This window comes from Bemisia tabaci, chromosome 6 (assembly GCF_918797505.1).
Source record: "Bemisia tabaci chromosome 6, PGI_BMITA_v3".
NCBI lineage: Eukaryota > Metazoa > Arthropoda > Insecta > Hemiptera > Aleyrodidae > Bemisia > Bemisia tabaci.
Genome location: NC_092798.1, coordinates 31481997 through 31494749, shown reverse-complemented (window position 1 = coordinate 31494749; position 12753 = coordinate 31481997). Strand labels below are relative to the sequence as shown.

General features: G+C 41.1%; 1 protein-coding gene across 6 annotated transcripts in view; it reads left to right on the top strand.

Annotated features, from left to right (window-relative positions):
• Nucleotides 1-12753, top strand: part of LOC109044043 (dual 3',5'-cyclic-AMP and -GMP phosphodiesterase 11) — a 174594-nt gene that overhangs the window by 31885 nt on the left and 129956 nt on the right. For 3 of the 6 annotated variants that reach the window (XM_072302040.1, XM_019061523.2, XM_072302039.1), the window contains exon 1: nt 10344-10921. The exons of 2 other annotated variants lie outside the window; for them this stretch is intronic. In XM_072302040.1, the coding sequence (XP_072158141.1) occupies nt 10864-10921 (58 nt within the window). In that variant the 5' untranslated portion in view covers nt 10344-10863. Of the gene's footprint in view, nt 1-10342; nt 10922-12753 lie in introns of those variants that run through there. One more of the 6 variants, XM_072302038.1, reaches the window with a different exon arrangement.

The window sequence follows — 12753 nt, the reverse complement described above, 5'->3', positions numbered from 1 at the left end:
AATGAAAAAGAAAGTCTTGCCTTTATTCGCTGCGTTGTTTACTACAGGTTGTTGTATAGTGGATGTACATTTCAAGACAAGACTTTCTTTTTCAATGTGATTCATTTAATTAACACGCAAAATGCGACACCTCAATTAAATTCGAGCCCCCAACGCCTTACACCGGTATTTTGCGCTAAGCGTGTTCATTTTTTTGTTTCTTTAGATGTGGAAACAAAATTCAGGTAGAATCAGGGAAAATCGAGTCAGGGAGGGGTAAAATCCAAGGGTCAGAGAAAACTTTGAAAGTTAGGATGAAGGGATTGAAAATTTTCCCAGACCCCCTGGAGACATTAATCTGTTAATAGTTATGTAATCAATCCGTTTTTTAGTCAAAAATCAGTTTTAAAGTTGATTTAATCACTCAAAATGTATTACTATATTATTCAAAAAAGAGGAAAGCACGCACCGTATACGGATCTCTGTTCTTCGTCGGATCTTCAAGGGTTTTTTATGATCTTGCGAGCTTTTTCCACCGCCATTTTCCACTCGAAAATCGTTATGATCAGTCGAAGAAGGCTCATAATTCCATGATTCAAGCTTGTGGTTTGATGTGCTTTTTTATTGGAACTCAACGGGATCAAAATTTCAAGCATTATTCGTTTTATGTGCCGAATCGCCTTGACAAATGGTCCTAAGTGAATACTCTGTCACAAACCTGTCTCCTTTTTAAGGTCAAAACGAGCAATCAAGCTTTTTCGGCTCAAATCACCTTCCCAAGTTCGTGTGATTGACTCGCCTGTCCAATGTTCAGTGGTGAGGCGTGAATGGTCGATTATCGATATTCCCTCGACATTTGAAGTTATGGTAAAGAATCGATTAATAAGGTGTTCTTTGCGAACTCCTTGTCTATCGATCCTTTTTCGTAGGTTTAAATGGTAGATCAATCAATATATCGCAAAGCACGCCACGCCAATGCCCATGTTGTTAAGGCACCGCTTTAAAATGAATGTATCTTACTACTACTACCCACGTAAATTCACTTGCGCAATGTCTCTTAGCCAGTCTATAAAATAGCAAGATTTTATATCGACAGAAGAATAAATCACGGAATTCTCAGAATCCGCCATTGTATTATCAATTTAGTTTTTTTCCCTAATTGAAGCAATCTTTCTAGCGTCTCGACTATTTTATCAGTTAATCTGAAACTAGAATCGTCGCGTGTTGCAAGGACAAGCTGTATATGATTGAGGTGCTCTTCTCAGAAAACTTGTAAAATTATATGAAAAATGTATAAAGTGAGCATAAAATCACACTTTAATCCGGGCGATCGCGTGTTCTGGACTTCTGAACATGAAAAGATTAAAATTTTGAACGGCTGTTTCCGAGACCGTTTTTCGTCGCTCCTCTGACGTAAGGGCGTATCTAGATTTCCACATGACCCCTGTCTTCCGAATAACTCCATGCATTCTGGAGCTCATGTTAAAATTGAGATACGCCCTTACATCCGAGGAGCGACGTTTTAACAGCAGTCTTCAAAACACCATATAACGTTGGTTTGATTTGAGATTTTTTGACTTTTTTGTTACGCAATGCTTACAGTTCTCTCCTCTATATTATATTATGGTATCAGAAACTCATAATCGTGAGTTTTTGTGGGCGAAATTCCTTTCGCCCGTGGACGGTTATAGGGCCACTTTAAGGAAACTTGATTGCCTCATCTCCACACGAAGAGAAATTTCAACACAAAAGTTTGCTTAGCACGGGAAATAAAACACAAAACAACCCAAACCTTCGGTTGATAATTTCAAGAGAAAATGTCAGGTAGTTTTCTCGACGGAATTTAAGAAAAAACGAGTGGTGAATACCTACGTCGCGCAATCGAAGGAATGCATTTTACCAGTCAGTGCATTGTTTTCTGCGCTACATTCACGGCAAATTGCACCAATATCAACACAAAATTCTGTCACTTCTGATGTGACACAAAATGTGACACAAGAAGACAAATACTTTAACTAGTGTAACTCATGATTTTTCTAGTAGTAGGAAGAAAGAAAGAAAACCCATTTCTATTTAAAAGGTCGCTACAGACAGAATTGTGTGAGGATGCTAATTTCAATAATGATCTTGCCGCATTATAAAATTGGCCCAGACGGATTTGACGTGACTTTTACATCTGCTACTGGAAAATTCAGAACCTGTTTACCGGTATCGGGTGTTGCATTCAAAGATTGAGCATCCGTTCCTTTACTTATTTTTATTCTTCAGATTTAAAAATCTGACCGCCCGTCTTCGCGTCATTAATTTTCCATTGAGGGATTCTCGCTGATTTTTTTAGTCTTAACTCTAAGGCCCTATTGATAGGGCGTTTAACGAGATAAACGGTTGCACAATCTTTGCAACACCCGATTGTTCGTTACAGGGTTTGAAGTTACAATCTCCGTTTGGTTGAAAAAATGTGCGGTTGGCAACTGAGCACTCAAGAACTTCAGAAATACTATTTCTCACTTGAGCTCCTTATCAGCTGTCGAGCTATCTGAGTGGATTGACGGACGTGAAATATTCCCACCCTAATCCCTTCCCGCCGAAAAGAAAATGGGTCCGGGAGAATCTTGGAAGCCCGCGCAGTGGATAGCGGACCTTAGGCAAGCTCATTTTCTTGTTAATCCCGCGCATTCTGTAAGTACCTCTTCGATATTTTGAGTGCATTCTTATTCTTATGATGACAACTGTCGAGGATAAGTTCTAATATCGGTCTCAAAATTTATGAAGCAACTCATTTATCCTGTGGTAGGCCTTCCGTCTACATGTTCAGCAATGTAACTACAAAGTTTGTCAAACATGGGATCGTTTGTCAACCGAATTTCTTTACGTGGTTCTTACACGCCGTTGGTATACTGGTATAGATACTCAATGAAGGTAATTTTAGCAGTTGGATGGTAGAGCATCACTGAAATCGGGAGTAATTGTTTGGGTTGCCTAAAGTTCTCAGCCCTCTCACTTTTCAAATCGGCCGTGTCTTCGTCAGAACCTCCCCCCCCCCCTCCCCAAAGTGTTCCTAGTAATGACTATTAGAACTGGGAAAAGAAAAGAATAGACAATTGTCACATCCAAAAATTGCACCACTCAACAGATATTTACATGCTAACCAATGGGCCAACTGATGATTGGTGCATTCAGACTGATGTGGCTTTCGTCTATTCTTTTCTTTCCCCAGTTCTACCACTTTTACTTGCGCATCTCCAATAGGGCTTTAAGGTGATCCAAGGGACCTCTTTAGATCTATAGGGTGGCTTGGGGAGTTGGGGGTACTTATCGAGCTCCAGATGGGGGTCTGGGAAGCCCTCTTGGGAAAATTGATGGAAATAAAGTCAACACCGGAGCAATGTCGAGCTGCTATAATGTAAAAATTGATCGAAATACTTCTTCAATGCGCTCTGTACCCCTTAAATCCGGTATTCTTTCACCACTTTGACAATGCACCCGTCGGATTCCAATGCAACGCGGTACAGCTGCAACGGTAAAAACGCATGCCTCCGATGCAATACGACACAGTCAGTGACCCAGTAGACGTTATTAAACCATGAATTGTCCTATTACGACGGCTCGTCAAACGTGGCACCTCAGAACACATTTTTCCCTTCCATTTCAAATTATCCCTCCTTTTTTTCTCTCTCTCCCTCCCCCGCCCCTGGCTCTCCTCTCTCTCTCCCACGCGGCGAAACATCAGACACAATGAAACCGCAACCGCAGGCGGTGACGGAGCGCGACAAGGCAGTCCTGATTGTAAGTTGACAACCTACAACAAGCGACAAGTTTACTCGTGTTTTAACCGCACACCGTGCAGGTCGGTTGTCTGGTTTCCTCACTAATCGCTGCATTCCTGCATTTCTGCCGTCCTGAGGAAGAGCGCCGTATGAACATTCGAGAGTCGCCAAATTTCCTTCGATAAAATGTTTATTTATGAGGAAAATTATGAATATTTTTCCGAGAAATTTTCAGGGACTTTAGATCAAAGTACAAAGAATATACCCTGAAAAATTCGATGAAACATATTCATCAGTTTACCAGGGAATTCGTGTTTTATCGAAGAAAATTTGGCAACGTCTGAAGGTTGATACGGCGTTTTTCCTTAGCACGGCAGATTTCTGCGCCCCGGTCTCCCGTCGACTGGAAAACGGCGCTTTTCCATCGAATCAGTCGCGCCGTAGCCAGTGGCGTGGCGTGGCGTGCTTTGCGATACATAGATTGATCTTCCGTTTCAACCTATGGAGAAAGATCGATAAACAGGGTGTTCGCAGCGAGGACCTTTATAATCGATATTTTACTATAGCTTCAAATGGGGAAATATTGATAATCGATCATTCACGCTTCGTCGTTGGTTGTAACCTTGTAGCAGCCCAAGTGTGCAAGTCCCTCTTCATCATTCCTCCGGCTCATCCATCACAACCAGTGTTGTCGACGACGTCCAACAACCCAATAACTGACATCGTAGATAATTCCTACAACTGTGGAACCAAGCTGTTTCTTATGCCGCTTTCACGCGCTGAAAATGGGAGCTGAAAATGGAGGTCGCCGGTGCAGCGTTGAGTGGTGCCTTGAAAAATTGGCCACAATACGCAATTTTCAGCGATCGATTGGATCGGGACTAATCAGCCATCATTTCACCTCTGTTCACCAAGAAACCTTTTCAGACCAAGAAAAGGTCGAACGATGAGCTTACCTAATGCGATTGTGACCATAGTTTCTAATAAGGCGTAATGCATCGCATCAAAATAATTGAATATTACTATTATTTCTAATTTTTTTTTGGTACAAGTGAACTAACTATTCCTATAGTTCATTTTAGTCCTTGAAGTCGACTTTTTCTAACAAATCCAATGAATGTGTTTAGTATTCAAAAAGTTCAAGTTCCAAACACGCTTGCCGTTTTTATTTCAACACGTTTTGACATAAATATTATGATATTCAGGTCCGGATTAAGGGGGTGGTCACATGGGCCGCGGCCCATGGCGGCAAAATTAGGGGGCGGCAAATGTGATTTTATAGATGCAGGTACAGAAAAATCGGATTCAGAAAATAATTACATACAAGAAAAGGTGACAAAATCTCTCATTTCCTGAGAGTACATTCTAATTTTGTCGTATTTCGGTGTTACAAAAGACTGCGCACCTTTAATTAGTTGAGTTAAGAGAGAAACCAAACACGTAATTTGGCCTGGCGCGGCGCGGCGCAAAGAGAAATGATGACGAAGACTTGAGATGATAAGGAGAAGCTCTCGACGCGGCGGTCGGCATGTAACACATATTAGCGCCTACGAGACTGCATGAATACTTCACGCATTGCGTTAAAAACAGTACGGTCAACAGCGGTCGGCGCGGCGTGAAACGCACAGTGCCTACAAGACTGCATGAATACTTCACTCATTGCGCCAAACACTGTGTGCATGGTCAGCGCGGCACGGCCGGCGCGCGGCGGCGGAAGTTAAAATTATTAAACCACATTTATGTTTGTTCTTTCTTAATTTTTTAGTTCATTTCTTACAAGTGAAAGGCCTTGTCCCCACAGAGATAGGTTTACGGAACTGAACTTTCGCGCGAAGTTCCGTGAACTTTTGAGTAGTGTTGACAGGGCTTACGCAAAAAATGTGTCCAACACTAGTAAACGCGTCTTATGCACCCTTCTCCCTTCGGCACGTTCACTCGATGGTTTTTATTGATGTTTTATAATAATGAGAAGAGGGCGGCAAAATACAGGCGGCCCATGGGCGGCAAGTAGGTAAATCCGGCCATGATGATATTACTTTCTGCTTGCCGCAAATTCCATTGAATCGAGGTAAAGAAATTGCAATAGCCTCGAAATGGTCAAAAGAAGGGAAGAACGATCCAGTTTCACAAATTATATCTTCGTTTGTTAGAACAGACTAAATAAGATAAGGAAGACGGATAAGCTAAGACGCCGGTTTAAAAATGCAAATTTTGGAACGCACCATAATTTTTAAGCACAACAAAATTGATTCCAAAGCGAATCGTCTTAATCAACAGTTCACCACTAAATCATGAAATTATCATCATTTTTCATCTCTCTTCAAAACTTCAAGTAACAAAGAGAAAAAAAAATTAAAATGGATTAAATGAATGTGATGAATTCGTGTACAACGATCAAGTTAACATAACTCTCGTTGTACAAAGAACGCCACTCGTTCGTAGGGAATTTTCAGACGACAAAAAAGCTCTTTTCTGCCTGAATTTCGAGCAAAACGCGATACACGAGAATGCTCTCGGACCAAAATTGAATTACGTCAAAAGCCACAACTTTGCCATGATAAATTGGACACGGTGGCACCATGTGCGCATTGAAAATCGTTCATCATAACCTTTGGCTGGAAATTAACCTAATTGTAAAATGCTGTGTGGAATAAAGTTCAACGAGCCAAAAATGAAAGTTGCAAAACACAACCGCTAATGCACTTTCTTTGTATTGACGTAGAATGTGTGTTGCTTTATGGAACTCTTGAGTGCTCGAATGACTGATATGAGTCAAGACAAAGAATGCTCACCACTCAATCAGCTAGTCACATCACTTATATTAAATCTCGTTCAGAATATAAACACAAAACAAAACACCACGAAAAAAACATCTTACCGCCAAATTTGTGATACTCACTTCCCTAATAACTCATAGTGCAAGATTGTTCCAACATGCAGTTCCGGTTCCGCTAAGATTGCGTTACTTTACTTCAGTGCCTATTGCAGTGGCTCAATTATTCGCCCTCGGATTTTCCCCGGAACATTTCATAAATTATTATTTGTTTTTCAAGGAAGATATTCCCTACGCAAGAAAGTCAGGTTTGCGGAAGAATCTGGTTAAAGTTAAAATGTTTTCAGCATTTCATTTTCCTTGAAAAGAGAAACTCAATAAAAATGAATAAACGGGCCAAAAGAAAGAAAAGAAAAGAAAAGGATTAAAAATTGAAAATGTCAGTTTTCAATTTTTTCCCGCTGTAGATTAAGGTCTCACAACGTATTCAGTATGTTAAGAGAGGAAAACCAAAACGTACCATAACAGAGTATGATCAAAATATAGCGTTCGAAATATCTAATGGTCACAACACACCCTCTTAATTATGCGAAATAATGAACTCAATGTTGTACGAGTAAAGTTTCTTTTTAAGTTCTGAGTTTTCCCCTGTTTCGCGGTACTTCTTCTCTAGGGATAATGTGGAGAGCAATTTAGAATTGAAGATCGTAAGTTAAAATATGTAAAGCGGAACAATTTCTTGGCAGCGATTTGATACGGCTTCGCGACGGTGGACTGGAGCGTGAGAAGAAGAAGCGCCGCTTCATTATTTTGCATATGCAATGCAGACAGCAATCGAGCTTGAATAGTTGCATCCAGGTGGCAAGGCGCGACCCGTATACTGCCGTGCTAAGGAAAAACGCCGTATGAACCTTCAGGCGTTGCCAAATTTCCTGTCATTAAACACAAATTTTTGAGAAAGGTTATGATTATTTTTCTTCCAATTTTTCAGAGTATTTTGTTCGCAATCTCATCTAAATTTCCTGAAGATTTTAAGGAAAAATATTAATAAATCTCCTTTGAAATACACGTTTTATTGGAGGAAATTTGGCAACTCCCGAATGTTCATTCGGCGTTTTTCCTTAGCACTGCAGTATAATCAACATGTGTTTCACGTGGAGAGTTCGAGACGTAGCGAAAGTGACAAAGCAACTCCACGCAACTATTCGTGCTCCCAAGTCGCTTATATTGCCATCACAATAATGGAAGGCGCACCCGACACTCAACAGAGTGAGAGACGCGTATTGAGGAGAGTTTAACGAGTATGCTGCAGGGCCGGATTAAGGGGGTGGCCACATGGGCCGCGGCCCATGGCGACAAATTTTGCAATTTTTGTAAATGTAGGTATAAAAAAAATCGGATTCAGAAAAAAAAATTATCAATGAGAAAAGGGGACAAAATCTCTTTTTCCTGAGAGTGTAGTAATTTCTCATTTTATCGTTTTTCGGTGATAAAAGAGACAGCATCTTTAATTAGTCGAGTTAAGAGAGGAACTAAACACGCAATTTGGCATGGAGCGGCGCGGCGTAGAGAGTGATGATGACGAGGACTTTATAAGATGAAAAGGAGAAGCCCTCAGCGCAGCGGTCGGCATTTAACACATATTATCACCTACAAGACTGCATGAATACTTCACGCATTCCGTCAAACACAGTGCGGTCAGCAGCGGTCGACATGAGACGCATAGCGCCTACAAGACTGCATGAATACTTCACGCATTGCGTCAAAAACAATGTGGTCAGCGTGAAACGCACAGTCGCACAGCCCCTACTAGACTTCATGAATACTTCACGCATTGCGTCAAACACGGTGCGTTCAGCAGCTGTCGGCGTGAAATGCATGGCGCCTGCAAGACTGTAGGAATATTTCACGCATTGCGCCAAACACAGTGCAGTCAGCGTGGCGGCGGAAGTTAAAATTATTAAACCGCATTTATGTTTGTTCTTGCATAATTTTTACGTTCATTTCTTACAAATGGAGGGCCTTGTTCACACACGGAGATAGGTTTATGGAACTTAACTTTCGCGCAAAGTTCCGTGAAATTTTCCCAGTAGTGTTGACAGGGCTTTCTCAAAAAATGTATTGAACACAAGTACGTAAACGCGTCTTTTGCACCCCTCCCCCTCCAACACGTTCGTTTAATGGTTTTTATTGATGTTTCACTTCGAATGAGAAGGAGGCGGAAAAATACAGACCGCCCATGTGCGGCAAGTAGGTAAATCCGCCCCTGGTATGCTCTGCCGAAACGGAGCGAAACGGACGAAACTACCATGCGCAACTATTCGTGCTTCCAAGTAGCTTATATTGCAGTCACAGTTATTGAAGGCGAAAATAACGGAATGAGAGACACGCAGTGAGGAAACTTCACTAAAAAACGCATGTTTTTCTCGATACGGGGCGAAAGTGACAAAACTAATGATGCGATCAACTATTCAGTCTCCCAAGTCGCATATTATCGCAGTTATTGAAGTGGATTCCCGGCGCGGAAAAAAATGTAAATGCATGTTAACCGTTTTTTCACAATAATTCAGAATTTGCATTTTGCTGCAAGTTAAACTCTTTTGAAAACGAACGATTCAATGCGGTACTTGTGGTATCGCAAGAGGGTGCTATAGTACCTACGTATGAAATAAGGAGCCCTTAGGATCCAAAAGGGCACGAACCTTTTAACACGAAAAACAGTTGAAAAATGCCTCTACCAATCTTCAAATTCCAATATCTAACCAAGATGGCCAAAATTGTTCATAAATGAGCGTCCTCTACGCAAAAATGAGTAAATTTTTAAAAAAATTAAGTCAAATACGTGCTTTGCAAACGACAGATCGTAAAAATTGTGAAAATAAATCACTTTGGATAATTTGAATTCATAGGTTACTTTGGATCCTAAAACTTAGAGCTCCGTGACCTAACCTCAAAATTATCGACATGACCGTCATCTCCCCTTAAAGACAAATTAGGGGGTGCCTCAAGAGGGGTTTTTCCTCTTATCTGGCAACGCGGTTGAACATAATTGAATGCGCGAATCCGCCCGTCGCACCGTGGATCGAGTCAATAGGAGAGGTCGGACAAAATTTGGAAACTTTAAACGCTTATAACTCCGTTTATATAAAATTTTGGCGTTCTAATAGTGGCTCCATAGGTTTCTTAGTAAAATTTTCTTATAGAACAGGGTGTCTACAAGTCCGGCATTTCCGGAAAATCCGGAAATAATACTGATTTTTCAAGGGCGGTCCGGAAATACTGAAAAAATATGGAAATTCCGCAAAAAGGTCCGGAATTTTTTAAAATTTTTTGTCATTTTTGTCGCAATTTCAAATTTTTGAAAATTCTCTAATTTCGTCAAATGGAGGTACTGAAAAGCACAGAATTTTTCTGTTGAAGAAGGCACTGAATTTCTCGAGAATGTACTGAAAAAGCACTGTAAAAGTACTAATTTTTGACCAGCCTGTTTTAGTAGACACCCTGCTAGAAGCACCCCTTGAAATATAAAATGTGACGAAATAAGTATAAAAATTTGCAGTTTTAGTCAAAAATTTCACGTCCGACCTCTCTAATCGACTCGATCCATTGTGCGCCGTCGTACGGACGCGCGACGTCGACGTCGGATAGGTGTTCGGCCTCTTCCGAGACGGACGCGCCGCGCCGCGACGCGCTGCGACGCCCGCCCCGCGCCCCTCCCGCCCGGCCGCCCCCCGCCACCCCCGCCCCGCCCGGTGGATTCGCATTCATCGGAACGAAGAACCAACATCGGAACGTGGTTTCGGTCGTGGATCGCATCATCCCGCGGCCCGCGGCTCCTCCGCACTGTTTGTGGTAGCCTGATAGCGAAGCGACGAGAGCCAGTCAGTGTTCACCGGCCATCGAAGGCGGACGCAGTTCAGTTCACCCGCGAGCGGCCCGAGGATTCGAAATCCACGCGCGGAAAGTGTCCAGTTTTTCGGGGTTCCGACTATGACGCAATAGATCCCACCCGTTGATGTTGTTTCGTGATTGACCGGTGCGCGATAGCCAATCAGATCACGTGTTGACACTTTTTCGGAGGTGGCGATTTTCACGACTGGATCGGTGTGTTTTGTTTTCGGATATTTTCGAAGGAAACTGTGATCGGGATCATCGTATTTTTACGATTTTTATCAGTTGCTGATTTCAGAGATTTAGTGCTACTTTCGAGTCGTTTAATTTGACGACTGTTTTTTTTTTACTTTTTAGAAGTTTTCAACCCATTTCAAGTTAAATGATCTTAATCGCGAATTGTGGGATTCGTTTGAGTTTTATGTTTTCTTTGCCGTTCTTACTTTCGAGCGAATGCATATTTTCAAAATTCCGGAGATACTAAAATGTTTTCAACTTATTTTAAAGCAAGGTAATTGAGTTTTGCATAGTTTTTATTTTGATCACGCCGCTTTTTTAACCTGGTTTTATCATGACCTGTTTTTTTTCTTCTTTAATTTCGCTCACGCAATTTCACGTGTTTTGTTTTTTTCAGTTTATTCCTCTCGCCATTTTCAGCAGCTCTATCTCATATTCTGTTTTGCGATTTCCTCCGATTTTTGACAAAATTGTACAAGGTTCAACGATTGCAAGGGTTTAGTTTCGCGTTGAGGAGCCGCTCAATTACTTTTTTTCTTATCTTGACAACCTTCTTATCTCTGATTTACTATCATGTGACGCAAAAAAATTTCCGACAACGTGACACCAATAGACACACTTCAGGATGCCTTATCACTTCATTCAACAACAGTGGCAAACCGTTTCTAATTACGAAGATAATACCTTTTAAACTTTTTTTTCATTTTATGCGACCTCATAGAATCCTCTTTTCATCGAGATGGAATACGAATAGAATTACAGGATTCTATACTGTAGAGACTATGTGTAGAAACCACGTTTAAACTTTACAATGCTGCTCAAATAGTGCAATTTTATGTTTAATCTGCAATTGAACGATATGAAGGCACCGCTGGCGCCGGAAATTTTAACCCAAACGCCCTGCTTCTTTACTTATTTTCCCCCTAAAAATTATCAGCATGTGTGTTTGTTTGTTTATTGCGTTATCTACGGATTACATCCTAAGTTGCAGTATCCGAGCGACTTTACAACGCATTTACGCTGTCTCTGCAAAGAATCCCTGAATTTTGCAATGCCCTGTTGATTTTCGGCTTTACCAAGGGGACGTTCTTTTTTTCGGAGTACCCGTCATATCCGGACTGAAATCAAAATTTAAGTTCACATCCTGACAGCTTGAGCTTTAAACGCAATGACTTTAAAATCATACATGATCTTTAAAAATTACATAATTCACTAATTCCTAAACTTATGCTTCATGCACAATATGTTGATCAACTTAAAGGAAGTATTTAAATGATTTTTCGCTTAAGAGGTCAAATTTGATGAAAAGCTCGCAGACGTAATCCTGAACGCCGACCGCGTCTTTTAGAGAAGGCAATTTTAGACCTCCTTTCCCCTTAAACATGGATATGGATGTGGCCATACATTTATTATGGGTTGATTCCGCTTTTCTCTTCTTGACAACCGTTTTCTGTGTGATAAACATTAGTAGCGTTTGATCAGCTCACACACTGGAGGATGAAAAATAAATACGTCTGCACTTTGCAGGTTTTGCAAGCAGTCGTCTTTTTTTTGGCATGTTTTGCCTCTGCGCTGATGACAACAAACTTTTCCAGCCGTTCCCGCAGGGTTTGCCGTTGCGTTTTTCCGCAGAACAAGAAGCAAACGTTCGAAGTGTTGAACATAGTCTATGATGTGAGGCACATGTTTTTTCGCCCTTTGTTTTGTTGATGTTACGCTATCTTGGTTTCGAGGTGGATGCCTTGTGAAAGGTCATTTTCAGTTCACGCCGCAACGATATTAATGAATTAGTACGCAGTTGTGTAACACTGAAGCTGCTTAATTACCTTCTTACATTCTTACATCTTCCGTCTCCAATCCCTCCCTCCTATTTCTTCTTCGAATTGGTTCCAGTAAAACGCACGAAGCTTTTATCTTGTTTTCCCAGCCTCTACCTAAAAAATTTTCCACACGCAGTTGTTCTCATCAAACAGTTTTTTTAATTCGAGTTGTCGGTAGTTTTTTCTACACCCGATACTTAGAGGCCGTAAAAAAAGGCTCTTAAAAATTTTCTGCTGAAAATATGCACATAATTATATGGCCTGCAAAAACTGAATTCCACTCCCA